The following is a 26,181-nucleotide window of genomic DNA, read 5'->3' on the forward strand; positions in this document are numbered from 1 at the left end:
GATATAGGTAAAATACGTTTTTAATTATACACCACCCTATTTTAAGATCCCATTGTTATCATATTCCTGACCAAATACACATCCGTTTTTATTCAAAAACAAAATTAAAATTGGCAATAATAACGCGCATGTAGTGAGAAACCTTGTTGGTTAACCTCCAACATAACAGCAGGGCTTCAATCCCACTTTCCTTTGTTTTCATACAAATTTTAAAAGTGGATTTCATTAAGCTGCTATGTGGTGGGTCAAGTTCATTTGGTCAATATGCGATAACAAGCTGCTCAATTGCTTCGCGAATCGTTCCAAATATTCCTCACTGCATCATAGCAGTACTTCATCTGGCTTCAAGGATACACTATTGTATAATAATAAAAAGTTGGTCACGATTATTGCTACAATTGGCCGTTACTGGTGATGATTCTGAAACTGTTGCATTTGCTGGTGGTGTTGGTACTGTTGGGGGTCTTGCACAATGACCTAAAAAACAAAGGAGAACTCCTAAATAAATTATAGAGATGTACATATAAAGTACACAATGCAAAGAAATAATGTGATGCTCTGAACATACATAGAACTTTCAACGTTGCAAAACATGGTAACTATCTTAGGTTAGGTCTTTTCAATCAAATACAGCAACTTCGAAACTTTGTATGCCAAACCTGTTGTACTTGCTCATGCATGGTGACTGGTGTGAGTAGCGTTACAGAAGGTGCTTGTTGCTGCATCACTTGTGGCTGCTGCACGCTGTGAATGATGTTGGTAACTTGTTGGGTTTGTTGGTGTTGTTGCAAGTTATTGTTTGGCTGAGTTTGTATCTGAAGAAAGAGGGGAAAATCATTAAATAATGAAACACTACAGACACAGTGACAAAGTTGCAGCTAAGCTTACTTCTGGTAACATGGTCTTTTGTTGTTCTATAGCGGATGGTTTTATCTGAAATAATTATCAAAAATTAAAATCATTACTATAACAAGACGCAGGTATTTTTTAACCAAACAAACTTACAGTTCTTCGTGGAGTAGAAGTTGGTGGGACACTTTGTACAGTTCCATCTTCCAATGTTTGAACTTCAATTACTCTTGGTTTTTCAATAATTCGTGCAGTACGGTTGCCTGGTAAAACATGTAATAAATGAAATCGGCTAAACACCACTGACAAACAGGAAGAATATTGTGTTAAAGTTTTAAGTCTACTAGAAGAACACCCAAAATGCAAATTGTGCACAGGTAGCAGTTCCACTGCCTGCCTGTTGTATGACTAGAATCAAAAAGCTTTGAAATCTTAAGTTGGGGGAACATACCTGCTTCAACAATGCCAATAATCCAAGCTTGGTTTCCTTCTACTTTCTTTATTTCAGCACAAAACTTGGCTGCCTGCTCTCGTGGAAGGCAGATCAACAAGCCACCTTAACATAATATATTTTGTTTTACTTTTTTAAATATAAACCTATTCAGTAACATTTTGTTAAATAACTTACGCAGTAACATTTATGGTTTAATTTAAGCCATACAGAAAATTCAGCATTTAAAAAAATTAAACTATAAACATTAAACACCTTCAAAATTAAATGTTAAACAACCCCACCAAATAGGCAAATACATTACTAACATAACATTGACATATTAATATAAAGTTTCTGTACCAGAGGTTTCTGCTGATGTTCCTTGTAGGAGACCAAACATATTTCCGCATGCTTTTGCAATGGCTGCCATCTTGGCAATACATGGAAGATTGTGAATGACAAAGTTAACTTCACTTCGTTGTTGCTTAGCTAGGTTAGCTGCATGACCAAGAATTCCGAAACCGGTCACATCTGTTGCTCCATGACTGTTGAACGTGTGCATTAATTGTGCGGCTGCAAAAAGATAAGTTTGTTTATATTTCATCAATGTCATTAAAGTGTATGTGTATAGGCATCTAAAACGGGTATGCATGCCATGCAATAAGTTAAATACCCTATGAGAAAAGACTGGGTAAAAATAGCATGGTAACAGGTAAACCGATGATGTTCTATCAATAAAAGAAAAAAAAAGATGGGGATATGACCCTAGGTTTTATAAATCTCTGGTTATGTGGCAAATGCTGATGCAGTACACTTTGTTACCAAAAGTCACCAGTCACCTGATTAAAATTTCCTATGCTTTTAAGTAGGGTGCAATAGCATATGTCGAAAACAACAGTTACAATATTTAATATGACCAAAATCAATAGGTTATGATTAACAAATGTTATATTCAGTGAAATTATAACATACTGCATTTACCAGTTCTGTTGAGTCTTGCCATGTTAAACATTGCATCATGATAAGCTTTTTCTACTTCATCCTCAGAAACAACCAACTTAATGCGGTTCCATTTGTCGTTGCGTTGTTCCAACCATTGGTGTGAATTACAAGCCACCTGAGTACCAAGTGGTTTTGTGAGTACAAGTACATCCCCTGGGACAGCATTGTCTGGCCTAGAAACAAACAAAATTCACATTGTTGATTTAACATTTTCCTCACAATTAAATGCACTGCGGAAATGGAAACCCATAGGTTTTATTTAAAAACACTGAATAGAATATTATTATGTTAATACCAAGATAACTTTGTAAAGGCTTTAGTATAAATGTTTATAGTTTGCCATATTTGAAAACAAAGAAGGCTATTCTACTTTAGCATCAGAAAAAGGGCAATTAGCAGCAATGCACAAATTATAAGCCAAACTACAGATAACAAACTAACAGTTTAAATTTATTATAAGTTCATTCCTAGTGCAAATAGCAAATTCTAATTTAGGGAATGGTGCTTAGCTAGCCGGTTTTACTTCCAATTATAGTATGAGCAAATGTTTAACTAATGGCATGTGATAAAATGTCAGTGACACACCCCCTGCAAAACTTTACACAAGGTTATGCGTACTCACATAATGAATTCATTCTGCTGGCAAACTGTAGTAGCCACCCCTCCAATAAGACACCATGGATTTAGAACAGTTTGTCCCCCATTTATTGAAGTTCCTGCTTCCTCTGCACTATCCTGTGAATTTCAATTTTTTTTCAAGTAAATTGATGTGTTGTACATCTATCTCCAATATTAAAGGGCCTTTGGACCCTTTAATATTTCTTACAATGCTTACCTTAAACCCATGTATCATAAGTGGAATAACAGTATCTCTTTCTTTTTCGGTAAACTTTGAACTGACACCGAGTAGCATGAGCATATTGTCACATTCTGTTACACCAATTGCATACAAATCACTTAAAACATTGGCACAAGCAATTTTTCCCTGAACAAAAAGAAAGTTTAGCTAAAACCAACAAAAACATAGGAATATGTTTATTGTTTACTATACCTACCATCATATAAGGATCATCAATAAGTGGATAAAAAAAATCTGTCGTTTGAAGAAGTGAAAGCCCTCCAAATCGGAGTGGTATTACACAGCAGTCAAGGCCAATACCTGGAGAATTTTATTCAGTTAATTCAATGAACCTGTTTAAATACACAGCAAATCACCATGCCCATGCATACAGCCTCATGTTTTTGTTACAAAATGTAATGTTATATGCGGCAACAGTGTTTTTTTTTGTGATTTTGAGCCTTACCTAAGCGTGGCATTATCATGCCTCCCATATATTGCTCATCATGATATGGATTTGCACCAAGTTCTTGGAGCAATTTAACCAAGACATCGTTTGGCACTTTACACCCTCCTCCATGCAATCCTAAACAATTAAGATCCAATACATCAGATCATTAAATATACTGTGGTTAGCAGTTTATGAAAAAGCACCTCACCAGTGTACTTGGTTAGGCGAAATTTTTTGTCAAGATTGTGGGATTGGGGGTCAAATTTTGGTCTTAGTGCCATGGTGGAGCAGAGAGCCCTGAAATGGGAGCATTATGTAAGTGGTTGAGTGCGTGAAACAGTTTGGAGGGAATATTGTTGATGGTGTCAATCGTTAGCGCAGGTGACGATAGTGTTTTTGAGGCGTGTATGTAGCAAGGGCATGGGGCTTAAGCAAAATCTCACCAACAGTGGGTGTGGGTTGTAGTTGGCCATTTTGAAACCCATTGGAAAGAGCTTCTAATCCCTCCAGAAGTTTGAGCAGCACCTTCTGGGGGACCTTACACCCTCACCCTTTTAAACCGGTAAAATTCGTCAATCGGAACTCCTCTGAGAGTTCGTGAACTACCGGGTCCCACTTACTGTAGGGGACTAAGTTCTCCACCATTCCTAATTATAATCAATCTAAAGAAAAATTAATACTCATTATTTTAAACCACAGCTGTCCTTGGTAAAGTTATATATTACTGCTTTTAAATATACATAAGTTCACTGTAATAGAAGCTGATAACAACCTGTGGTTAAATACCTAGCTATTTGTCTGCATTATGTATGCAACTGAACTATTTATTCTGTATTAAAATATATTTATACACATTTCTTTTTTCTTTTGGCACCCTGGGAAATGCACAGCTTTTGATAATATGCAAACAAAATATTGTTGGGCTACAACACGTGACGCTAGGGTATGAAATGCTTGGTAACGAGTGACACCACCAAATGTATTTGAAATGTTGTGAAAAGTGCTCGGCAATGTAGAAAATGCGCAATATTAGCAGTAGTAAACGGGACGAGACCAGAACGAATCGATTAAACATACTATGCACGTGATATCCACAAAATTAAAAACATTTTAAAATGTAAATATAAACAGTAATACGTACCGTTTTCAAATTGAAAACAAATTCGCCTTCTTCAGTTGGGTCTGAAAAGCAATCCTCACGTGAAGAAAAAATACCCAAACTGCACCAGTTTCGAATCGTTAACCAATCAGAAGCCAGGATAGGGCAAATCTATTACGTCATTGAGTAAAGGACGTTCACGCATTTTCCCAAGGAGGGAACTTATTTATGTTATAGAAAACGCAGATATATTGACCGTGTTTACACTTGTGTAGCATCGACGTCACTATCTTAGGCAGATTACATTAATTATATAACCGCCTTGAAATTTTGTCTCGCTAATGCAATTTAGTAATATGCAACAAGTTTTATGGTGCCAGTTTAAAGACGAATGCAAAGTGTTAGCTAAAAAAACGCAGATATGGTCACTAATAAACAAAATACATAGTTTAATTGTGGATAATGCTGTGGAAAACTTTGCTGCAACATTGAATAATAATAATGATCTTTAAATACGGGATTTTCTCTCATACATCATAAATCGCACGGTTTGAAAAAGCGCATTTCAAAACGTGACTGGCATGCAGAACTTTGTATAACGGTATTGCCCGTTATGTACCACGCGACATGTGTCATGTAATTTTCTATCATCCGACGACGCAGCTAAGCTTGGTGGTAACCCTGTCAATTTGGCTGGCACTTGACCATTTCCTCTGAATGACTTTGCTGTCAAATTTAATGGCCAAACCCGGGTCACCAAAAACTCTTTCATCAGTTGTCGTGAAATGACAACAAGATTCGCACGTTGCTTGACGTCACACATTATTGGCGTACGTTTCATATTAAACTTTAAATATTAAATGACCGTTTGCGGACACAAAACTGAAGTTAAACGACAACACACCAGTCAAGAAAAGAATGCCGATATCCCGATTCCAAAACTTATGAATAAATCCGCAAGTATGCTGTATATATAATCGCGTTTTTTGTTGGTTGAATTGGTCCTAAAGATAAAGAAAGGTGAATAAATATAAGTGTACAAAAAATTATCAACAGAAGCCCGTATAAAAATGTTGGGCGACGCGTAATATAGAGGGACTCGTATTTTGTACAGAAGGCAATTCTGTCCTGTATCCAATTTTCACACCACAAATCGATGTGAAATGTCATACAGTTTTCTGCTTTTGACAAAAACAACAGTACCATAGAGCCATAAAAATAAAATGCACAGAATCGCGAACAATAGGTTGAATTTTCGTGTAAAACATGCATCAGTTACCGAAAGAACTGCGACGCTGCAAGTGTGCAAGAATTGCGAACCAAGCTGTCTAGGTTTTTTAATAGCAATACGTAGAAAATTATGATGTTGTTCAGTGCAAAGTTAGTATAGACCAAGTTAGGAAACGGATTGTAAAACAACGAGTCTTGTTATCCATTGTCTCGCGTCTATGACGTCATAGTCGCCACCATTACGGAGCCCACGGCATAGCATTTCATCATTGCTGGGTGCTGTTTTTCGTTTAAATATTGCGATTTTTTTAAAACCAAGCACTTCTGCGCGTAAAATGGCTTTCTACTAATGTTATATCTTATCACAATAATAAACCTCACAAAAATAATCAACTTTTATTGAACACTCAATCGATTAAAGAGTAAAAATACAGAAAATATCAAGTTTACTAACCAAAAACATAAAAGAACATGTTTAAAATATAAAAATACAAACAAAAATAACATTACCATAAATACAAACGCATAACATTACCATAAACTGGTGTATCTAGCTGCAGTTTTGCATGTAAATTGCCGTGATTTTACTTTTTGGCTCACAAACTTAACACGTATACCCGGCAACGAAACTTAAGGTATCTGTGTAACATTTGCCTAATATCGAAGTGACATTGAGGAAAACAATACTAAGTTACTATTTTTGGTCCTCTGCTTGAATTAGTAAGCTACCTTTTCTGCGTTACGGGTCTTTATGAAATCGGAAAACGCGAACACCTTATCTGCTAGTACTTAAGCAGTTTGGAGCTGCATGTCCACTCATGTTGGATTATAAATGTAGTAAAGAATGGCTCTGCTAGTCTTAATCGCCAACGTAAAGTACCCTGTTAAACCACACTGTACGCCGAAAACCAGTCAAAATATTAATTTACTTCACATTAATTCCTAGATTTAATAATATATAACAAGATTTATATTAGAAATTATATTTTAAATGTTAAAACAACCGCTATACGTGATTTCTAGCTTTGTATCGCTTACAAGAACTAAATGAACACATGCCGACCATGCATTTGTATAGGCGATTCACGCTCTGTGGGCTCCGTAATGGCGGACACGAGCGCCGTTTCCTAACTTGGTCTGTACTAACTTTGGTTCAGTGTACTGATCACACTACAACGTTCCATTATGATGACGGAAGGCGTGACGCGGCGTGTCTGTAGCCCATTTACTACACGCGTGCATCAAAATAAACAATATTTTTAATCTACAGCACACACGTTTTCTGTCGATACAATATCAAACCAAACCAAAACAATAAAAAACGGTAATTTATTCCAATCAATAAACATTCAAACAGATTGTGAAACGATAGCTAGTAAGGTCAGGAGAGCAATGTACAGTTGGCTGATGATGGCTGTCCACCACGTTTAAAGCGGTAAAGGTAGTGTTACATGGGCATGCAATTCGCATGGAACTGTAAATGAAAAAGAATGATTACATAGTATAGCTGTACCCAGTCACTGTTGCAAAAATATCAGTTATTTTTCAACAGAAACGTTCAATGCAACCCGTAACGAGCACACGATAACGTAGAAACACGTCGAGAGTTGTATGCAGTTAAATGTGAGCTCTGCATGATGTAAACATTACAATTATATTGTATGCAAACGGCAACACACGTAATTGGGAGCTAACGGTATTAAGTAGCAGCTGGTATTGCCAGCAAAATGCGTCAAAACAATGTTGTTTCTTGTTAACAGGAAGAGAAAGAAACAGAGACGCTGATGCGGTAGCGTCATGCCAAGGTTTATATATATCTTTGCACAGATTACACGGTTTCCCGGAGTGTGCAACATTAGCCAAGCCCGTTGCCCTGGGGAAATATAAAGAGAGGATAATACTGGAAAGAGAAAAAAGCAATTGTTCCCGTCTCGTCGTTTCCTGGTGACAACAATGAAACTGGAAGGGGGAAAAGGGATGTGAATACAAAAGAACAATTTATACAGTGACGGTCGCCTAAGCGCAACAAACACATAAATATCCAAGAATTAACTTGCCATTAACGCGATCACGTAATACGCAATGTTGTGGTTTTGAAAAATATTACGCATAATTACGAGCAGTTTAAACCCATTTTAAGAACTGTATACCAAATAAATTTAAAACATGCTTTGAATTAAGTATGTTCCTGTGATTGGTAAATGAAAAATTACAATATTATAAGAAAATTCGATAACAGTTTCTGCGTAGATTGTAAAATAACACATGTTTATGGCAGCAAAATTAAAAGTTTTGTAACAAGCACTATAAAGTCACATTGGGTCCTATACTCCTATGTGAAAACACAGCGGCTATTTTCCTGTTTTCTAAAAAAAAATCTAAAAAGAAATACAGAATGTGGTGTTGGTTAAAGAAAAACAGTTATGCAGATTCTGGCTTGCCCAAACTCTTGGTAAAACAAAAAGCAATTAAAATAATGACCAATCTTTCAGTAAGAAGATACTAAAACAAAACGAGAAAAAGAAATGGAACAATTGGAAAGAAATGCTAGACATTGTGTAAAAACTTCAATACAGGGGGTACTGTCATCTCAAACAGGTTAACTAGTGAGAATATAACACAGCACTCAACCTGTAATCTCACTTGGTACGAGATAAACCTCAAAGTTTTGGGTGCAGAGCAATGTTGAAGGAAATAAAGTCAAACCTGGCTTGGGAACAACCCAGCAGGTGCACCCATTGTAGCAGGGATTGTAAAAGAAGTTCCAGCGCCACCACCGGTGCTGGCGTGACTGTGGTAATGGACCGAAATATGGGACATACACATGGGACACGTAGGGCGTAATTCTAACCACTTACATAGGCATCTGTTGAGAAGAAATATCTTGTTTACTGAGTTGCATAGAGTCAATGTACTGATATTGCAAATACAGAATTAAAAAGTCACAACACAATGCACACACAGTATAGTTGAAATTCTTAATACAAAATATATAACAATTGGTTGCTGCAGCAAAACACTGCCCAAGAAAACTTACTTTTTATGGAAAACATGATGACATGGACATATTGCTAAAACTTCCTTGTTTTTAAAATCTTCAAGGCAGACTGGGCAGGTCTGGAAAAAATAATAAATGTTCATAAAATACTAGAATACTGGGTGTACTCGCGTACATACTAAAAAGAAAGCAGAAACCACAAAACACATAGTATAAAATATCCTGCGGTTGCTACCAGGTACAACATATTCTAGAAACTACTATTCTAGCAAATGATTATTGTGACCAACATTTTGAGAATTGTAATGGTTAACAAAGCATGAAAATTTTAATTTCAATGTAATTAAGTTTAAAAAAAAAACAGGTTTAATAATATAATATGTAATAAGTTACTTCATTTTTTGTATCTTCTAATGGGTTTTCTTTCTTCTTGTTCAAAATAACCTGCCATGAATATAAAGGGTAATAAACAAGAACCTTACATGAAGAAACTCCTGTACATTAAGGGTATTAAATTGATAGGGATGCGACCACAGACTGGCACATCAATGTTATGAAAATGTTATACTGCAAAAAAGAGTATTGCCATACTCTTATTCTTGTTATTGTTTGTGTCTTGTGTACCAAACTTTTAAACAGCTGCAAAATAGTTCCAAAGATTATTGTACCAAAAAGTGGAACTTCATTGTTTCAGATATTAATTCTGTATAAGCCAAATGGTTTGGTTTTACTATGACTATTAGGAAGTGGATGGCATTAAATAGCTTGGGACATCATTTATTCTTAATTGACTTTTGTCATTACTGCAAACCATAATGCATGGAACACGAAGCACATTTAAGCCTACAGCAAGGAAAAGAAAAGTTCATGCATATTTTATTTCCAATTTGTGAAACTGTAAACAAGAAATTAGCTCACCTTTTTATAACCTTTAATTCTGCTTCGATGCTTACGCAACCTATTAAATTTGAAGGCTAATTTAGATGGGTAATAAACACATGTGATTAGCTATACTGTGATAACCAATATATGAATGCAGAGATTTGTATGTAAAGCAGTAAAAGCACTGGACTATTATTTTGAATGTTTACAAACAGTGGCAATGTAGAACACATTTTTGTTGCAGGATAAAATGGATTAACGGACATACCAACCAAAAATTAAACATTGTTTATCGTTAGAGAAAGATACTTAACATTATGTTCTATTTTACAAGATTTTTGTCAAAAAGCTGTTTCAATGTTTAAAATTTGGGTGGTACTGGTACCTTTATATCACATTTGAGCATCTCTGTCTACCTATATACAAAATTCATTTTTTCGTTGGTACGTTCCTATAACTTATCTGTTTACTGTTTTTACCGTGCTAGGTAACAGCAGAAGGCAAAGCTTAATGCGAGTATAAAAGTACCAACAGCAACCATGGGTAGAGCCATTTTAAAAGGAAGTGAATTGTACGAGATATCCCCCTCACCACCAACTCCTGTGTTTCCATTGTTATCATCTGACTGCAGAAAAATAAAAATTGTTTTATGCATATTCGGAAGATTTATGTAAAAATAAAAATTGTGTTTTGTAATTCAAGCTTGATCAATACTCAGTCCTGCATATGCGGTGCACTAGTATGTGTCATGTTTTTGCTTTTTATCCAGAATTAAGACCAGTCCTGTGTTTTATTTCCTAAATTTAGGGTAGCTTTTAATGAAAGCTTGTGCAAGTCTTTAATTTAACCTGAGTGAACATACAAATACACAAAAACTCAAAAAGTAACTCAAAATGCCAATATGATTAAAATACATTGACATATTTTATACTAGTTGTAAACACTAAACAGTCATGTACAGTATATACCTCACATACATGAAGTATATGACTCACACTCAGGTTGGCATATTATCAACAAAACCGAAGAAAACAACATAAAAACAACATATTTTATACAGGACTTACCATTGTGAAAATAAGATCGTATATTCTTTCAAGATCAATGATGACAAATTACTAGGCACAAAATTGAACAATTTCTTTCAGTATCAGTAACTTAAAATATGCTTAGTTGAGTAAGTCTGGTAGAGAGTAAGTCGTATTAATTTCCTTTTTGATGTTGCTATAGTAAATTTACTTTTAATTGGGACATAAAATGATACATTTCTTTAAAAGGGCACACATTTTACAATAATGGTAATAGAAGTAATCCGCTAACATAGAAAAACAATGTTTCTTTAAATTGTTACATAAGGACATCATGTATTGTATTACCGAAATTCTATATATAGTACAGGCTACACAATTATAATTGTGAAAGAAGTTACATCACATAGGCTACGGATTTCACTAAAAAATAGAATCAATACAGAAAAACATTTCAACAAAGTGAATTTATTTTTTACTGTTATAACTTCAGTTTCTTTCCGTCTAAACAAAAATAAAATGGCACAGATACAGGTTTCCTTGAACTTTATACTCTATACACGCCTTTGTTGTGCCGGTATTAAACGAACCTTTTGTGTCATTCTACTGTAATATCCAAAACACTCCCAAGACCTCTTTTCAAACAAGGAACTCATGGATTTGTTTACGACCTGCAGCTGAAGAAAGGACGCTTGCGGGCCGTCAGCTGATAACCAGCCACCCGTAACCAAAGGCATTGACGTCATCCCCTTTTTCCTATTATACTCAAGGGAACTGTGACCGGCGGCGGCAACCCGATCTAAAAGACTTGAAATGACAAAGAATACGATACAACTGGGGTCTTTTGAACAGGTAATTTCTTTTCTCACGTAACATGGTAGCTGCCTGGAACTTCTGGGCTTGATTGCGCTTACACTAGCTATCAATAACCCGGGGGTTTTAGGTTAATGATTACTTAGTTGTCTGGCAACCCGACCCAATACATTGCAAGCAAACAAACACACCCATTACACTACACTTTAACATACACGCAACGAGTTGATGCCTGTATGCGATATGTTGGCTTAATACAGTTTACACTGTTACATTTTGAACTCCCACTTTTCCAAAACATGTCTTAGAATTTTAGATCAATAATTTCAATCTTTAAAACTAACCAGTCCAGTCAATAAACGCTCAATAAGCAGTTACGTCCAGTGCACTGTTTCTCCGTATTCCATAAACTAGCCAAGCAAATTCCTCTGGTTGTTTAACGGCGTTCACCAACGTCAACAATTTAAATAGCACACCAGTCGTCATATGTGAGACTCCCGGCGTTGCAATTATTTTATTAGGAAATCCATCATCATTGGGCGCATATTAGGCCAACAAATAGCTACATGAAATTAAATCGACCCGCGGTATTTGCTAGGCCTCGCTTGACGAAACAGCAGCAAGAAATACCGAACAATGATTGTTTGAGAAAAATTTTGCGCGTTCTAAAAAAGTATGGTCAAAAACTGAGTGAATGAAACTAACGCAAATTGACGCAGCGTTTTTGTGGGGTTCACAAATTTAAGGACGAAATATGTTTTCGTTTTAATGAATGCGGTTCATTTCTTCCACTGCTTTTATCAAGTCATCAACCGTTGCTTCTCGTTTCGTCCCATGCTCTTTTACCTGCAAGTCACGTAATATGAGATAAAACTTAACAGGTATACGAAATGTTAATTACAAATTTAGCCAATGCGGCATAGGTTTAGACAGCGCCTTTAAATAAACATTTCTAAATTAATTGGAAAACATAGTCACGGGTGCTACTTTACACGGAATATTATTCGCACCGTTAATTAACCCTTAATGCGTGACGTGTTAATCCTTTAAAGTTTAAAACAACTATGGAAACATTCCGGCATTATGGTACTTTAGAATTGATATGGGCTACGGATTATACATATTCTTAAACTGGATTATGTATTACGAAAAGCCTGTTACTTGGCTTACTTACAAGATCACAAAAATTAAATCTCTAAAAGTTAACGCTTTCGGCATGTGACCTTTACACAGTACGATCATTAAAATGTTTTACCATCAAACCCTTTGCTACTTCTGCCATCTTTTCCCTGTTAAGATCGAGAAAACATTCAATAAGGTCGCCATCCACGAACCCACGGTGAGCCTCCGTCTTTTCGTTGGTGCAAAACGATCTCCACGTATAGGATAGGTTAAGGAAATGAAGATTAATTGCAGCTTACGGATGTAAAAACGCACAGTTCATATACAACTGTTACATACTAATGGTGCGTTTAAATCGCAACATGGAACATTTAGATGCAAAACGTGTGCTAATCGTTTTAAGCAAGTCGCAGTGCGATGTAGTTTTACATTACGAAACTGACCCCATGTAAACATTTAACATATGGCATCAAATTAGAAACCAGCAACTGCGAACTATAAAACGCCATTTTCTATAATTGTGCTTAAAATTGCCCCGTCGGGAGCCACTAACAGGGTTGCTTAAAGGCTGTTGCTTCAGGCTTGTAAATTCGATGGATAATTGTGTTTATCTAAGAGCATTTGCCTCTAGCATAACATCTAATGTAAACATGGCCACAGCTTTGTATAAGCAGTTTCCTAACGATATGACGTGGGAATTTATATTCCACTGATGTTTTGTAAATATTCTGACGCGCATACTACAAAACCAGACGTCTCCTCGGTTTACCACCATTAAAATATCGATAATAAAAGGATATGATTCGTGGTCTATGTTTCCGACGCTCTTGATGACTTTGGCAAGCCGGTTCTGTATAGAATGCAGAAATGCGTATAGGTCTTCGTCGACTGTTGTAATCACTCCTATACTCCCATGCACTGTACCGAAGAGAATATGTCCCTATAGAAAGGAATTCGGCATTCAGGTTAAACTAGGTTTGCTAAAGCGGACGCGGACCAACGAATAGGGATTATAAACATGCGGTTGATTTAAAATCTATTGAATAGCTGTTTTAAATGCCAACAGCTTGGGTGTATCGCCTTCGTTCCGTGTTAAAGCGCGAACAATACGTATTGTACGAAGTGCCCTTGAAGCTTAAAGCGATCGTCGTGGGGTTCTACATTTGTTTAGAACTACTCGACGCTTTTAAGCTTTTCATGGGCTACTAACTAGCACATAATTAACATAACACTGACGGTGATAAATTTACCTTCGAAGGAACCGCAGTTTCCCCCACGTTCTGCATGACTAGTGATCCATGACGAAAAGTGTTTATTGAATCACCAACGTGAAACAAAGCGGCTTCTCGTAGCTTGGACCTTTCTTCGTCTGTAGTAGCACCACTGTATATGAATGACCGGTGAAAGATAAAACAGAAACCCCGCGTTATAACGATTGTCGCTGCCAACCAGGCGAGGAAAATTAATAAATATTTTTTTAAATAATTCTATTTCTTTATTTAAATAAACCAAAAAAAAATTAAAAAAAAATTTCAACCTGTACCTGTCTTTCTGGCAGATAAATACGTTGTAGAAATTTTCGGCGCCCAAGAAATTATCGTCGTCTAAAATCTCGACAGCCGTCATCCAATTTGGGCTGTAATCCTTCGCTATCTGAACCCAATACAAACCAAAGTTATTACATATTATTACCATATACTCGGGAGTACCACGTTCAAATCAATAGGTTAAATACGGTGTATACCTGCAGCATAGTTCATGACTTATCGAATATTACCGCACAAAATGAGTTTTAAAACGCAGTACGAGTGCTGTTATGTTGCCGTGTATAAACATAGCAATAAAGCATATATGACAACCTTTACCGGGACGAGGTGTGTGAAATATTACCCTTGTGTTATTACGACTGTTGTTGTCGCGCGAGGATAAATAATATGCCATTAACTCACTATTAAATGTAAAACGTACAATTCAATGACCGATATACTCGTAAACGAACATGTAAAATGAGTTAAAATGGGTCTGATTTTATTTTAAGTAATAATAAAATAAGATTACCTCGTCTAGATTGCCTTCTACGTGCTTGTAGTTTAAGATGCTCATACTGCGCATGAGGTCGCCAACTAACACGAAGTCGCCCTTGCATTTTAAGTACAATGCCAATATATTGCTTTGGTTGCTGCACTCGGCACGTAACTCTTTTTCTGTCGTCCACTGGTATATGCTCACCTATGTATATTAGGGTGGGGTAAGATGGGTACCGTTAGCATAATGTCCCATATTTTGTAGCAATTACCAACGGTAATTTTAAGTCGTTGGGACAAGGTTATATATTATGTAAATATTCTTCGTTTACTAGCGAATTGAAACGATAAAGGAGAACAAAAACATACCAGTTAAATATAATCTAATATACGTAAATTAAATCCCAATTTTGTATATGTCATGTGTGTTACTCGTTTTTTTATAAATAAATTAGAAAAACTTACATTTAAAATTGAAAAAAATTATACCCAGTTTATTAAAATACGGACGAATTTAAGGATTGTGTCAACTTACCGACGTGTTAATGGCAGCCAAAACGTGGCCGTTAAACTGGCAAAGACAAAACACGGCTCCTTTCACCTCTTTTTCCGCCACCAACGTTAATTTATCTAGAAAAAAAAAAAAAAACTGTTTTATCGCTGACATGAAGCATATACGATAGAATTAACTATCTTGAAAAGCAATTATCTTTCTTAAATTGTTCTGTTTTATACACCCCGTGCCCGCTTTTGAGTTATCACGTATGTAACTTTGTGGGTGATTATTTTTTAAGCATGGCTGACAATTTAGATTACCCATTAGTGACCACTGGGTTGAAGTAATTGCCGTTAACTGTCTTGCCCATACACCCACAATACAAATCACGTCGGGGTCACTTTTTTCAAAAACGGCTTAATCTCCGTTTCTTATACATCGAGTACCCTTTGAGTGGCATAACACCAGTCATACGACGGTTAAAGAAAAAAAAAACAAAAACATGCACCCACAATAGCAAAAAGTCTTACTGTCAATATAATGAAAGACGAGAATTCGGCCGTGTTTTGGTTCAGTTTCTTCCATGTAAACGAACGCAGTGCCGACCACAAAGTAAGAGTTAGGATCCGATCCTAATTTGCATGACATTATGCTTAAGGGTTCCTCGTTCGTGTCAAGCTGGTATGCATGGTGGACTGAAAGAAGACAGTGTTAGATTCTGTAAGCGGGTTTTCAGTTTTTTCTTATGGTTAGTTTCCATTGGGGCTTATGGTTAGTTACATTAATTGATAATACAACGTCTGTTGTGAACATGTTTTGATTCTCTTTTCTCGTCCTATTTAGTAGTAAACAAAGAATATTTATATAATGAAATACCCGCATTTTTTTAATTGATATTCTTATTAAACAATTTAACATTGAGGCTTTAGCTTCGTAAAACTAAAAAAACACATGATAAAAGATATGAAAAGATATAGCCACCTTCAAATGTATGTTGGTCTATTATAAGCAAACTGCCTATATCAGCTGTGGCAGAAAAACCTTCGACGGATCTTCCGTCTACAGGTGGACTTTTCGTGCATACCGATGCCTATGAACAATATTTAACATGTATTCTACTTAATTAGTTGTTTAAATTCTCAGCCATACAAAAAAACTTAAAAAATCCCCATCAAGTTACATATAAATGGTAACTCGTAAGCGGGCACGAGGTGTATGAAACAGACACCCGTGTTATAACGACTGTCTTTGCCCGCCACGCGAGTGTTAAATAAGTAACATTTATTCAGTTCTTATTTTTATACGTAATAACCCGTCAACGGACACAATGTGTATATGAAACAGAACACCCGTGTTATAACGACCGTCCTTGCCATTCACGCGAGTGTAAATAAGTTAAATTCATTCATTCATTCATTAATTCAATGTGTGTCGGACTGTTGGTGCATAAGTGCATACTATACTGTGATGAGTTCATTGCCAAGAGCCACTCGGAGCATTTCTATTGATTTTACCGAGATTCATTCAACAGGATATTATATTGACCTTGCCTGAACCAGCTTAAAATCGTTACGCATCGATGCTGTAACCGTATAATGTTATGGCAGTCATTCAGCGTCAGAGCTACAAATCGCAACCGAATGGCTGATCAGATTTGCCTATTAGCCGCTCGTCATATCATCAAATTAATTTTATATACCTGAGTGCTAGCGCTGGGTCTTGTTATTTTCATCTTATCACCGGTAGCGTCGACGGAGTCTGTACGTAAAGTGACAAGGCCAAAGCATTGAGATTCTTCCTGCATGGACAAAAGTGGTTTTAAATTAGCTTGGTCTAAAATTTTTCCTAATGACAAGCCCATATGGTATAATGGGTTGTCTGAATTGCTGATCACACAGAAAAAACAGTCGCCCACAAAGCTACATACATGGGAACTCGTAAGCTGGCGCGAGGTGTATGAAACAGATCACCCGTGGGATAACGATTGCCGTTTTTCTGCCACGCAAGGATAAAACAAGTTACATTTATTAATTCTAGTGAAACACACGATTTGAGTGTGAGTATGAGTTGGTCGTTAACCTGGTAAGCTATTCTTCTTGGTGACTCATACAGCGGTACTGTGCGAATATGCAGTTTCTGTATTTCGTCTATCGTCCCGATCAGCAAGGTGTTGTCGTTGGCCAAGGCAAGACTATGTGAATAAATGGGTTCATTTAAACGTCAGCCAATCATGAAAAAAAATTAAAATTTGAAAAAGTTATTACCAACTAAGTTACACACACGGTAAACCGTAAGCGGGCATGAGTTGTATGAAGAAGAATACTGGTTTTATTATGACTGACACTATCCTGCTTGACGAGAATGATAGGTACATTCATTCCTTCATTCATATATAGTAACGTTACTATAAAAATATACAAAAGTCTAAAAGTACTCCCAATGCAATACCTGTCCGGATAACCGTCCGAATCCAGCGGGCACATATGGGAAACCTCTTTTAAATTGACATTGGAAAATACCAGCTTCTTATTCGAGCTATATACGACGGTGGGACGATCCGAACACGCGAACACTGTTCGTGAACCACCAGACGTGAAAACACTGAGTGAAGTTGGTTGGGTTCCCAGTGGAACTTTCTTTCTATCACTGATATAACCTTTATAAATGAGGTAAGATATTTTAGCTTTGTTTGCGGAAGCACTGTAGAATTTTATTTCATAAAATTTATACTATAGAAATACAATATTCATTTTTTTTATGATCCTTTTCAGTAGTATCCCATCTTACCCCACATTCCCATTGTGCGCTGATCTTAAACTGACCTGTTTCGGGATTGAGAGTAAAATAGAACAGAGTCCCGTCACCAAGAGTCACAAGTAGATAGTTAATACCGTCGAATTGTACCAGAAGTATTGAACGTGGGATTATTTCTGCATGATGAACATTTTTTGTCAACTTGTTTTACTTATACTGTATAGGTATAAACCATATATAACCACATATATAAATATTTTAATTTTTTTAAAGTAAAGATTGACTTTTTGCAAGAAAGAAATTTGGTTGATTTAAACACTTTCACAGCTTTTCCACATTAATTTTATTGTACTCTTTAAGAAAAGCAGTTTAAAAAGAATAACACTTTTAAAACAAATATAAAAAGTAAAACATTAAAAAAGTCAAGAAAAGTACTATTCTAAAACATGCCTGGTAGCAGAATATTCAGTATAAATATCAAGAATCCCTGATAAGGGATAAGTTATACAAACAACTTGACAAACCATCGGCCAGTTTCTGCTGGTGCATCTCTTCTAATGTTGGAAGTTTAAGAACACGAGCTGTGTTGTCGTTCCATAAACCGACAGCGCATATAGAGGCCGTGACGAAGTCTGGACCTTCCAATTCTGAAGGGTCACTGACCAGAGGTTCAATAGTTAAACATGCAACTTCGTGTGGTAAATCCACACATGCTCGTTCGATCACCTCACCTTTAAGAAAGATAATTGGATAATACTGTGGGGTAAGATGGATACCGTTGGCACATATTTTCCTATATTTTATATATTTTTTTTTCAACAATTAACAAAGGTCTTTTAGTCTTTTAAAGTCGTCAGGATCTGTTACACAATTCTGTAAATAGCAGATTAAAACATTTATGGAATTCCAAGGTAATTTACATAACATGCAACATGAAGACTGGTTTACTATGGTGAAGTCATTTGTAAAGTTGAATACATTTTAACAGAGAATATGCAGTACAGTATTTAATTCAGTGCGTTTTTCCCAAGAAATCTTAAATCAGTTATTTTGTCTCAAATCAGTCTATATTAAGAACTTTAACTTACATTATTTATCCAAGTCCTTTAAAGATTGTAAAAAAAATCACATACCTGGTTGTATTTCAAAGTAATGAAGAGATGAGCCAATAGCAAGCAACACTTGTGACTTATTGCATGTAGCAACACTTATATGACGATCATTCTTAGGTTTCCATTCATGAACTTGTCTTCTCTCAGTGTGTGATATCAACCTGATGCTTTTCTCTGTGATCTAAGATAACAGTGCAGTTTGTAAACAAGGAATATAAAATAAGGAAAAGTATAATATAACCAATGTCATCACAAATTTTCTGGTAATGAAAACCAACAAAATGTTGGTGCAAATTTTTAACCAGAAGGCAGTTTCAAAGATTACAAAATACTATTCTCACCTGTACAAGCTGGTTGTGGCAAACATTGGAGCAGTAAAAAGTTTGGCTCTCATCATCAAATCCAGGAAGATCTGTCTCTTCTACTTCCTCCCCACTCAACTGGAGGATGCGAGAATGTCCGACGAATGAGATGACGAGAGTATCGTAGCTTCGTGAAGTATCAGACACTCTTAAAGGCCATAAACCTTTATTTTATTGAAAAAAATTTTGTGAATTTGTAGGTCACTTTTATTGATTTTGTCTATTCTTAATAGAAAAACGGCAATTGAAATTTAAATAAACTAATACAAAGCAGTAAAGACCTGTGATACACCTGGCTATCAGGGAAGTATTATTAAAACATTGTTACTTGGCCTCAGGTTTAGCTCGTAAAACAATTATACAAAAAACTGCTGAAAACATTTAGGGTAGCGTGTAGTAATTAAGTAAAATAAGTTGACTGTCTTTACCTTTAATTCCAGGCAAGTCAATACTGGCATGTTCTTGGATTCCGATCCCGTTTCTAATAATTCTGAGACTTCCTTCTTTAAATGCTCCAGAACAAGTGACCACCTGTGTGTGGTGTTAACATTACGTACAGGTGTCGAAACCGTTTTTAGAAAGCAATCAATATCAGTTTTGTTCTATTTTTTTTACAGGTTAATTACCCCTTAAAATATACATGTGTAGAGTAGTAAAAGATTTATATAATGTATTTCAACAAAAATATAATAAATGCTGCTGAAAAAAAACTACACTTTAACTAATAACAAACACTTTTGCCTATATAACTATAAAGTGTATTTTTTTAATTTTATTAATAAATTTTTACGAAAATGTTTCTGTCATAACATTTGTCACAGTTATTTTTATATAACACTGACCTGACCCTGTCCTTGTCTATCCAAATCAACTACACACATATCAATAATAGGACCAAGGTTGGTATAAGTGTCAAGTACACTGATAAGACTTGGTTTGGGTCTTCCTTCCATGCTAGAGTCTGTAGGTGCTGCAAAAGAAAATGACAAAATTTAACTAAAGAGGCAAAATTAAAATCATTTTTACCAAACGTTTTTGTTCCCAAAATGATCTGTATTTACTATTTCACGGTTTTTAAACACAAATATAAAACGTTTCTGCCAATAAAAGTATTTAAGCTAGTATAAAATCCTAAAAGTGATGAGTCTAATACAATAATTTGAGTCAGCAAAATGTGTATAAATATCCAAACTGCACACAACACACATACTGCATAATATATCAGTTAAATTTCTTACACTGCACTTCTACAGGTGTTGTATGTAACCGAATAAGTTGTGAATCTCCAAGTCGTGACCCGATATAAACCACCCCATTGTCAAGGTAACTGATCGCTTCTGGGATTGAAACCTGTACATTGGAATTTATTGATGACAAAATAGAAAGAACAAATAAAGCGATTAAGTTTTCCGAGTAAGGCAAAGTAGTGACCTTGTGCCCGCGTACTAGTTATCTCATACAAAATTTTGTAGGTGATCACTTTATGGGAATTTAGACAAATCTATAAGGTACTGCTGGGTTGAAGCAATTGCCAGCAAATTTATTTTATAAGATATAAAATTGCATTTAACTACTACTGCTTCCTGTCTTTCTGATAACATTTACAGACTATATTCTGATCTATATGGGTACTGTCCCACAGCACGACACTCCAGAAGATCAAAAATTGACCCCAACACCTAGGGTGCTAGCGCACACACCTTACCAGATAGATATCTGTATTACAGAAATAAAAAAAAAATTATATTATTACAAAAATGAGTAAAAAATACCATATTTACACCTATATTACAACAGTACCTCTCCAAGAAGTTCAATCTTAAGATCCCTGACTGTGTTTGTTCCATCCATCATCTCATCACTCTCCAGGAGGAGGATGAATAGATGACCAGCAAGATCACCGAGGAGGTATCTTGATCCATCTTTATCTACCGGAGCATAACAGTTGATTGTGTCCTGGAAAAAAAGGGGAAAATAAAATTTTATTCTTGCATTTTATTAGTGGTTTTTACACATGTGGACTTCTAAATTGTTCATGAATTCTACTAGTGTTTCACTAAAAGATTTAATAACACAATTATAACTTTAATCATAAAGAGCTACCTAGTCCCCTTTGATAAATGAATGAATGAATGAAAGTAACTGATATACCCTTGTGTGCAAAAGATGACAGTCATCATAACACAAGTTTTCAGCTTCATACAAATTGTGCCAGTTTACGAGTTACCACATAGGAAACTTTAAGGGAAATTATTTATTATTATTTTTTAATATGCCCGGCAATTTAGACAACACATAAGTAACCACTGGGTCGGAGCAATTGCCGTAAAATATCTTGCTCAAACCCAAATACATCTACACAAGTACAAAATATGTCCCACCTTTATTTGAGGTGGTGCAATAGGAATATATTTGTCACCATTATGGTAGGTGATAGACTCTTGTCCAATGATTATGGAGCCAGCTAAGGGTTTGGGAACTGAAAACAATGGAACATATTTCACAATCTGATATATATTAATGTTAGAAGTTTAGAACTGTATAAAAGACACCTTTAGTCATTAGTAAACTGATTATCTATGAGTGGCTACATTTTTAAATTATTGTGAGTACCAAACATATAGAACAGATAGCATAACAATTTTAGAATTTAGATTAGGCATATGTAATGTTGCCATACCTATAGAAAACTTACATATTTATTTTCAGAAAAAATTAAAAATAATTTGTATTTTCTGCTATATATATTCATATTAAGCATAATGTTGCCATATCTTTAGCCAACATACATTATTAACTTTCAGAAAAAATTAAACCAAATTTGTAATTTGTATATACGTATTAATGTCATACCATTAATAATAAAGTTGGCTTCAGCATCGATGTTTTCTTGTTTCCACGGCCCAGCTACTACTTCTTTGTCACGTACATCAACTATATATGTTTTCACATGGCGACCTTGGGAGTTCTATACCGGACAAAATAAAGTTCGTAGATTACATATTTTTTAAACATAACAACATAAATCAGTACGGACACCACCTCTTTGGATACAGTAGGGAAGATCAAACTAATTAAAACAAATAAAATATGGGAATCAGCAAAAAACAGTCGCTAAAAACAATTACGTACAAGAGCTTATGAATTTCTCACCAAAATAAGTCATAGAAGTTTCAACATACAACAACGAATGTAGAAGCCGGGTAAAAAAAAATAATTAAATTTTCAACAATATGAAAAACTAATCAAATCTTCAAGTAACGATTTGCATATTTGCATAGGGAAATGAACCAACTTTGGTCTAAATCCCAGTTCCGAGCCACGCATCACCCTAGAACCTTGCTTATACAAGAAATTAAATAGACTGTGGTGGGTGCAAGCTGCCTACAGTTTGATGCAAAACCCGGACCTGTTAGTTTTAGGTCTAATTTTGCTTCTTATAGACAGAATTACCTGGTAAATAATAACAAGTGTTGGCGTGGTGTAACCATGTAGGAATTTTGCATCAATGACACTCAGTTCTTCAATTCTTATGTTGAAAGGTCGTAACTCTTCAGAAGTTGGATCATAAGGTAGGAACTATAAAACACACCATGTAACTTATTTATCCATGTGTGGCTAGGTAATAACATCCATTAAACAGTGCGTTCTGTTTTATACACCTCATGCCTACTTACGAATTACCATATATGTTACTTTGCAGGTGATTTTTTTGTTTTGATTTTTTTCGGTATTGTCGAAAATTTGGACAACCTATTAGTTACCACTGAGTCAGAGCAATGTCTGTTAAATGTCTTGCCTTTAAACTTACAACTCGCTTCTAAATTACTCATCTAAAACACCAAACCGACATTCCTACCTTGAAAACCCCTTCATACAAGCGAAGACCAATAAGTTTACTTGTTGGGTCAATAATTCCAATTATTCCAGTTTCTGGCGGTCTGCCAACTGTATCCTGTTCATATTTTTGAATTGGTTAATTCTTAGCAGTGTATAACAGATATTAAAGGGGCATACCAAAAAAAAGAAAATTTGTGCACTGTATCTTTGGAATCCATATGAGCATCTATTTCTATATAATTTTAATTTTTCATTGGTTGCCCCTACAACTTAGGCAATATGTACAGTTGTTTTTTGTTGGTTGCCACTATTACTTGGGCAAAGTACAATTAGTTTTTTTCCTATGTATTAAACTTACACTGAGGTCCCCACTTGCTTTGGTGATAATTTCACATCCGCCATCAGTTGCTTTGTATTGCAATATACATCCATGATATCGCTCGGTTAATATAAACAATAAGTCACGATCTTCACCCTGGAAAAATTGGAAAATTACTGTACTTTTAATAGGGGTAAGCTGATACAGTGTAGCTATATAGCACACCATACAAGGAAAAATTGGATTTTTTTCAGAGATTCTTAAACTTATTTTACAGCCATGGCAGCACAAATACAAAGAATAAATAAAGGTGATAAACAAATTTGATCTGTTAGTTTACAAAACTAATTTAGCGGTTTTAAACGAACAGTGCTTTGAAAGTATTTTTGGTTCACAAATTTACAAATATTAATATGTAACATTCACTTTATGGAAGAAACAATGCTATACTTAGCTATATATAAAATTACATATTATATATAATATATGTATTTTTAAATGCCACTAAGTCGATACATACTTCTGGTCTAAAAAATTTGAGCACAGCTATTCTGCCATATATATTGATTTCTTTGACAGGACGCAAGCCTTCTGGTGTGACAGTGAATAATTCTAATCGGGTGTTCTTGGAAATTAATAAATTCAAGTCACTTCCACTGGTGAAATTACCTGTTTAAATATGGTTGTATTTAAAAGAAATGTAAACATGAATAAAGGCTACTTGTACTGTTTAAATAAAATATATATAATTGGAAAAATAGATTACCCATAAAAATAGATTACCTATATATAAAACATATTACATTTTGAGAAATTAAAAATGTGCATCATTTAGTATTTGAGCCAAGAATGTAATAGTTTATAGTTGTAATTAATTAGTTACAAAATTATCTTAAAACATAGCCCTTATGTGGCCTATTAAGGGAGGGTTAATAAAGTTCAGATTTTACTTTAAAAAAACCTTTGCTGAAGGAATTCAGCATTTAAAGTGAAGGCCCAAACAAATCTATATTCTCACCTGTAATACATTGCTTTACAGCAGTTGGTTTGTGAGCAGTAACAATGTAGTTGGATGACATCTTAATTTACAACATCAGTATTTAATACATTCACTATTGAGATTCTTTGATTAAGTTACACATAGGTTGCAATGGAATTTATAAGAAACTTTGTTAAAAATAAAAGACTTACTTCAATATGGAATTAGTATTTTACACAAAAGCCCAAAAATCCCACTGAAACAAAAGGTATTTTACTTGCATAAAACATATGTCCCCCACACATTTTTACTGAATGTATCTTTCTACCAGTATCAGAAAATACTTAACAGCTTTATCAAAACTATTGCATGCAGAACAAATAACATTAAATTTAAAATGTTTTTAGAACATTATTTAAAGCTTGTGATAAAGTTTTGACTGTGTCCAATATTGATTCTTTATCATTATCTGCAAGGAGGTTGCTACACCTTTGGGCGAATTTATCTGGATGCCAAAGGATCAGTTGCTTTAAAATATATTTTCTTTTTACTTTGTTATCCCCAGCAGGTTGGCCGGTCATAATTACTTCCATCATTTCATCCATTGACCCAAGACAAGGCCATGGTATATCCTTGAAACGCAGTTTCTTTTTATCGTCATCTGCAACTGAATCTTTGTGTTTTGTCATCTTTTCTTTGTAGTTTTTATGTTTCGACTCCAAAATTTCATCTTTCATTGCTTGTCTTCTCTTCCTATAATTCTCATGTTCTCTCTCCATCCGATCAGTCATGTCCTTTACCTCTGCTCTCTTCCTCTTCTTGTTCTCCTCTTTTCTCCTCTGATTACTGACAACTTTTGATTGATTTTTCCTCCTATACTCCTCAGCCATCTGATCCGCCCATTGCTCAAAAGTCGGATAATCAGGAACAAAATCATCCCAATTTTCATTAAGTATAAAATTATCTCGGACCCCAACGTCTGCACAGTCATCATCCCATTCGTTTCTCAACTTCTCCTTCCACTTCTTTTCCTCTGAATCTTCCTCCTCTTCTTCTTGATCCTTATAACAACTTCCAACCTCTTCCTTCCAAGCGTTTTCCTCTTCCTCCTTTCTAGCAGTATACCTCTCCTTTGCATCCTTCAGTAGCTGACTAGAAGTCTCCCTCCACTTGTTCTCCCATGACAGAACATCAGGATAATCTCGAATCAAAGGATCTATGAGATTTTTATACCCAGAATAATTCCCCTCCTCACCCACGAACTTTGCAGCCAAATGCAGCGGCGTTTCTTTGTTCTTATCCAACATCTCAGCACTCGCACCAAACCTTAGCAGGCATCTTACTACAGCATCATCACCAAACAAGCAAGCCACATGCAGCGGTGTTCTGTTCAGATCTCCAGATTTAAAGTTTAAGTTAAGATCCACATTCTTCTTAGTGTATGTTTCAAGGTAGTGTTTAAGTTTTAGCAGGTAACCACTTTGAACATAGTTTAGAACTTTCTGCTTGACCCGCTTGTGCATCGCATCAGGTTTTGTCTTTGATATAGG

General features: G+C 35.4%; 4 protein-coding genes across 6 annotated transcripts; all 4 read right to left on the minus strand.

The window, feature by feature from the left end:
* Positions 1-75: 75 nt before the first annotated feature.
* On the minus strand, positions 76-4,869 carry LOC149732745 (selenide, water dikinase 1-like). 3 transcript variants are annotated; one of them, XM_089882616.1, is made up of 14 exons: positions 4,715-4,761; positions 4,017-4,235; positions 3,782-3,870; positions 3,589-3,708; positions 3,340-3,443; positions 3,120-3,269; positions 2,907-3,019; positions 2,264-2,457; positions 1,643-1,855; positions 1,301-1,405; positions 1,006-1,112; positions 889-933; positions 660-815; positions 76-477 (listed from the first exon to the last, which is right to left on the minus strand). In XM_089882616.1, the coding sequence occupies exons 3-14, from the start codon at positions 3,852-3,854 to the stop codon at positions 406-408; spliced, it is 1,452 nt and encodes a 483-aa protein (XP_089738742.1). In that variant the 5' UTR covers positions 3,855-3,870; positions 4,017-4,235; positions 4,715-4,761; the 3' UTR covers positions 76-405. The 3 variants fall into 3 exon arrangements, with proteins under 3 accessions (XP_089738742.1, XP_089738741.1, XP_089738740.1); XM_089882615.1 differs by lacking the exon at positions 4,017-4,235 and having other exon boundaries at positions 4,715-4,869; XM_089882614.1 differs by lacking the exons at positions 3,589-3,708; positions 3,782-3,870 and having other exon boundaries at positions 4,715-4,859.
* Positions 4,870-7,213: 2,344 nt separating this feature from the next.
* Positions 7,214-11,549, minus strand: LOC149732746 (RING finger protein 24-like). Its single transcript, XM_089882654.1, has 6 exons — positions 10,850-11,549; positions 10,262-10,407; positions 9,819-9,858; positions 9,294-9,344; positions 8,940-9,019; positions 7,214-8,768 (listed from the first exon to the last, which is right to left on the minus strand). Exons 1-6 carry the CDS (start codon positions 10,850-10,852, stop codon positions 8,603-8,605), a joined length of 486 nt encoding a protein of 161 aa, XP_089738780.1. The 5' UTR covers positions 10,853-11,549; the 3' UTR covers positions 7,214-8,602.
* Positions 11,550-12,085: 536 nt separating this feature from the next.
* Positions 12,086-24,810, minus strand: LOC149732747 (DNA damage-binding protein 1-like). Its single transcript, XM_089882591.1, has 27 exons — positions 24,671-24,810; positions 24,173-24,321; positions 23,692-23,808; positions 23,353-23,448; positions 22,947-23,072; positions 22,347-22,461; positions 21,875-21,972; positions 21,294-21,449; positions 20,732-20,843; positions 20,336-20,463; positions 19,922-20,024; positions 19,473-19,657; positions 19,153-19,312; positions 18,544-18,750; positions 18,088-18,195; positions 17,714-17,921; positions 17,345-17,456; positions 16,965-17,063; positions 16,247-16,355; positions 15,796-15,960; positions 15,305-15,399; positions 14,804-14,974; positions 14,289-14,398; positions 13,996-14,128; positions 13,546-13,685; positions 12,879-13,002; positions 12,086-12,469 (listed from the first exon to the last, which is right to left on the minus strand). Exons 1-27 carry the CDS (start codon positions 24,729-24,731, stop codon positions 12,389-12,391), a joined length of 3,468 nt encoding a protein of 1,155 aa, XP_089738717.1. The 5' UTR covers positions 24,732-24,810; the 3' UTR covers positions 12,086-12,388.
* LOC149732748 (NF-kappa-B inhibitor-like protein 1) lies at positions 24,774-26,158 on the minus strand. The gene has a single exon (XM_089882631.1). The coding sequence runs from the start codon at positions 26,152-26,154 to the stop codon at positions 25,024-25,026; it is 1,131 nt and encodes a 376-aa protein (XP_089738757.1). The 5' UTR covers positions 26,155-26,158; the 3' UTR covers positions 24,774-25,023.
* Between the last annotated feature and the right edge of the window lie 23 nt (positions 26,159-26,181).

Source organism: Ciona robusta, chromosome 8 (genome assembly GCF_009617815.1).
Source record: "Ciona robusta chromosome 8, ASM961781v2".
Classification (NCBI taxonomy): domain Eukaryota; kingdom Metazoa; phylum Chordata; class Ascidiacea; order Phlebobranchia; family Cionidae; genus Ciona; species Ciona robusta.

Coding starts and splice junctions, on each gene's coding strand:
- LOC149732745 (XM_089882615.1), bottom strand. CDS start 3,854: ATGGCACTAAGACCAAAATTTGACCCCCAATCCCACAATCTTGACAAA. Junction 3,270..3,339: donor TTGATGATCCTTATATGATG/GTAGGTATAGTA, acceptor CTTTTTGTTCAG/GGAAAAATTGCTTGTGCCAA. Junction 3,020..3,119: donor TTATGATACATGGGTTTAAG/GTAAGCATTGTA, acceptor TGAAATTCACAG/GATAGTGCAGAGGAAGCAGG.
- LOC149732746 (XM_089882654.1), bottom strand. Junction 9,345..9,818: donor GAATTAAAGGTTATAAAAAG/GTGAGCTAATTT, acceptor TATTCATGGCAG/GTTATTTTGAACAAGAAGAA. Junction 9,020..9,293: donor TAGAAGATACAAAAAATGAA/GTAACTTATTAC, acceptor TATTTTTTCCAG/ACCTGCCCAGTCTGCCTTGA.
- LOC149732747 (XM_089882591.1), bottom strand. CDS start 24,731: ATGTCATCCAACTACATTGTTACTGCTCACAAACCAACTGCTGTAAAG. Junction 23,073..23,352: donor TGTATGAAGGGGTTTTCAAG/GTAGGAATGTCG, acceptor TGTGTTTTATAG/TTCCTACCTTATGATCCAAC. Junction 14,975..15,304: donor TGGCTGCCATTAACACGTCG/GTAAGTTGACAC, acceptor TAATATACATAG/GTGAGCATATACCAGTGGAC.
- LOC149732748 (XM_089882631.1), bottom strand. CDS start 26,154: ATGCACAAGCGGGTCAAGCAGAAAGTTCTAAACTATGTTCAAAGTGGT.